General features: G+C 57.0%; 1 protein-coding gene across 1 annotated transcript in view; it reads right to left on the bottom strand.

Annotated features, from left to right (window-relative positions):
• The window catches only part of MYOM3 (myomesin 3), a 43,741-nt gene that overhangs the window by 2,444 nt on the left and 37,910 nt on the right, over positions 1-3,387 (bottom strand). Inside the window, exons 30-34 of the mRNA XM_007459161.1 lie at positions 3,087-3,125; positions 2,731-2,839; positions 1,424-1,587; positions 1,164-1,200; positions 964-986 (exon numbers count right to left, since the gene is read on the bottom strand). Of these exons, the coding sequence (XP_007459223.1) occupies positions 964-986; positions 1,164-1,200; positions 1,424-1,587; positions 2,731-2,839; positions 3,087-3,125 (372 nt within the window). The remainder of the gene's footprint in view (positions 1-963; positions 987-1,163; positions 1,201-1,423; positions 1,588-2,730; positions 2,840-3,086; positions 3,126-3,387) is intronic.

The following is a 3,387-nucleotide window of genomic DNA, read 5'->3' as shown; positions in this document are numbered from 1 at the left end:
GAATGGACTTGAGGACACGGGGAGGGGGAAGGGTAAGCTGGGACGAAGTGAGAGAGTGGCATGGACTTATATACACTACCAAGTGTAAAATAGATAGCTAGTGGGAAGCAACCACATAGCACAGGGAGTTCCAGGATGGGGGTGGGCAGGTGATTAGGAGGTGTGACGGGCTGAGTCGGGTCTGCAGGCTGCGCTCCGCCCACCAAGGTGGCCACCCGCTGCGAGGGCTCCTCACTGCTCTTAGACCCCAGATGGCCCCCTTCCAGATGGCAATTATGAACGGCCTGCACTTCCCGCCAAGTGGGGACACTCAGGGATAAGACGCCACATAGGGCTCATGCCCCCTCCTACCAACGGCCCCAAACGGTCAGTTTCCCTCCTCCCTGTCAGGTTGAACAGGGCTGCTTTGCTCTGCTGCCAGGAGGCTTCCCCTCATGGAAGGTGCTACACTGACTGGCTAGTTGACTGAGACCAGAAAGCCAGCCTCCTGGAACTGGGTGCTTTAGAACTGGTTGCGGGGACATGGAGAAGCTCCAGCGCGTGGACCTGGTGGTCCCCCTGGGCAACGCAGAGGCTGTGTCCTGGGTTAGATGAGGCCCTAGGACCCTGACAGCCAGAACCAGGTTCAGCTTTAAAGTCGCCCCCTTCCGGGCCTCGCTTGGAAGACAGTGCCTCGGTCCGCCTGCCCCTGCCTTTGGAGTCCCACCGACATCGGCCGTGTGCCTACTTGCCACCAGGCCCACACCAGGCGCGTCCACATCCACGGTCTCAGGTATCCTCGGACTCCTCATCCACCTGTCTTCACGCTGCCACCATCCGGGTCTCCCAGCAGCTCTGTGATGGCCCAGAGCCACACAGACCCCATGGGAAACTGGGACTCCAGCTACCTGCCAGGAGGCGTGAGCAGCTGGGAAGCCGCCCCAAACTCAGAAGTGGAAACAACAGAAATATGGCTGGACTTACTCTTCTCGATGATGGCCAAGGCTCTGAAAAACGGAAATGGGAGAAAGCCTTGGTGTTTCATTTGTTAAAGGACAGTCCTGCCCGGGTAGCGGGGAGGGGGTGATGGGGGAAAGGTGGAGCTGTCCGGCCTCCCAGGAAGGGTCCTGCGCTCGTGCACCCCAGGGGCCTTGATCACACTGAGAAACGCCGAGGAAACTTACTTCAGTCTCTGGTGCTCAGCCAGGGCATCCTCAAAAGCTACGAGAAGGAAAAGGGGAAAAGGTGTGTCAGGGCATCTACCCCCAATCTCCCCCTCTCCTGCAACCCACAGGTATAGGGCTCAGCGCTGACTGTTCCTTCACTCTGTTCCAGCATTCTCTTGGGGCAGTGCTAGGATTGGGTGGGGAGATGGGAGCCCCCCCAAAAGACCATGGGGTTTTCTAAACAGGTTTCAATGAGGACAGACAGGCGGAGCGCTCACCTTGCCCCGAGAGATCAGCTGAGAGCTGCCGGACTTCCTTCCCGGCCGCTATCTCTAGGGTGTATTTGCCTTTGTCTGAGTCTTTGGGGTCCAGGATGTGGAGCCAGATCTCATCCAGGGTGGTGCCAGCCCTCACCCGATCACCACTCTCCAGGCGTTTCTCTCTGAACGTGAGGGCAAAGAAATGGTTAACACAGCTCAGTCCAGGACGGGCTGTCTGTCTGCCCATCTACAGGCATCCGTGCCCCAAACTCCTCTCCCGGGGTTTTGTTCCCAGATGTGTGAGCTGAAAGTGGTGACCATCCGTGAGATATTTGATATATATCTATCCACTCATCCATTCATCATTCATTCATTCATCAAACCTTGTGGCAGCGCTGAGTCTATATTTGTGACATGTCCTGCAGGCTGGGACTTTGAGGAAATGGTGCCCCAGGGTCAGTGCCCACCTCCCCACACCCCACCAGTGGGAGCCACTTCCTCACTTCATCCTTTTCCTCATCTTAAAACCTCCCAGCATTTCTTCCCACAATCACTCTTACGTAATTCTTATAAACTATATAAACTCCTTTCCTTCTTTACCTAAATTTCATTCCTAAAGACACCTGGCCCATGTCAGTGTTTTGTCACAGAAGTGACACCTCTGGGCTTAGTCACGGGGCTCAGAAACTCTAGAGAAGGAGCTTCACTGTTCTGAAATTCAGCTTGGCCTTGGTCTCACTCACATGACCAATTCGACTAAGTCGGTCTAGCCTTCTCCATAGAATGGGTGCAGGAATGTCTGCTCCACAAGGCTGAGGTTTGCAAGTAAGAAGCACTGGGAAAATTCTGCTCCCAAACTCTCTGGGGTCACTTAGCTCCTGGCTGAGTCTCTGATACCTGATCCTGCCTTCAAGGCCTGGCCCTCAGTTAGTCGTCAGCCCCCCAGGTGCCTCTGCCTGCACCTCTCCCCTCAGCCTGGCTGCCTGAGTTTGCTAAGGCTGCAAAGACCCACAAGGGCACTTGACCATCTGGTTCTCCATCGTTCCTGAATCCTTCTCTCCCCCGGTTCCCAGATGGCGCTCTAAGACAATGGTCCTTCTCTGGCCATGGATATTCTGGGAAAGTGATCTTAGCGCCAGGGTTCCCACCTTTCCTGGGGAGCCTCCCTTCTGTGCCTCTAACAGCTGTTCCCTGTCCCAGACTCCCTCTGTGGACAGCAGGACCGGTGAGAGACCCTGTCTCTGCCAAGCCCTTGGGACTGGGCTCTGAGGTGGGTGCTGGGCCCCCTCCAGCCTGGCTAGGGCTCCAGGGCAAGGCCAACCTACTTGTGGAACCAGGTGGTTTTCATGTAGCTCATGTTGTAGTACTTGACCCTGCTGAAGAGCCGGATACCCTCCTCGGTCCCCTGGATTTTCAGTGGGGTCGCAGAGAGGGCTGGGGAGGCATGGGAGAAGTGTGAGTCTTCCCCAAGGCCCTTTGGGCAGCACATCTGGGGGGCAGCCAGCTCGCCCCTGCTTTGGTGTGAGGTGGGGGGAACACAGTGTGGTGAAGAGGCAGGAGCGTCTCCCCCAGTCTTTGAGGCTGGAAACTAAACCCACCCCCAGCAGCCAAGGATGGCTAGAGGTCCCCCAGAGGCTATGTGGCATCACGGCAGTGCTGAGCAAAGAGGGGGCTTGCTTACCACCAATCCTGCCCAGCTCAGTGAAGATGGCATCCAGGGCTGGAGGGAGACAGAGGAAAAGGTCAGCTGTTGTAGGGCTCCCCTAGGAATGCACCAGGTAGGGCCGTCCTTGGAAAAGGCTGGTGGACCTTATGAGCAGCTCTCAGAACACAGGCTTAGGGTTGGGGAGGGGATCTGGGGCACTGCGTGACTGATGGGGCAGGGGGGCAACACAGATGGAGGACGAATGGGCCGACATGACAGTCTTCCTGCAGGCTGAGACGACCAGCCTGGTGAGGAGCCTGGGGCCCGCTGGGTGGGG

The sequence above is a fragment of the Lipotes vexillifer genome, unplaced genomic scaffold, assembly GCF_000442215.2.
Source record: "Lipotes vexillifer unplaced genomic scaffold, Lipotes_vexillifer_v1.1 scaffold496, whole genome shotgun sequence".
Lineage (NCBI taxonomy): Eukaryota > Metazoa > Chordata > Mammalia > Artiodactyla > Lipotidae > Lipotes > Lipotes vexillifer.
This window is presented reverse-complemented; position numbering and strand designations above follow the sequence as displayed.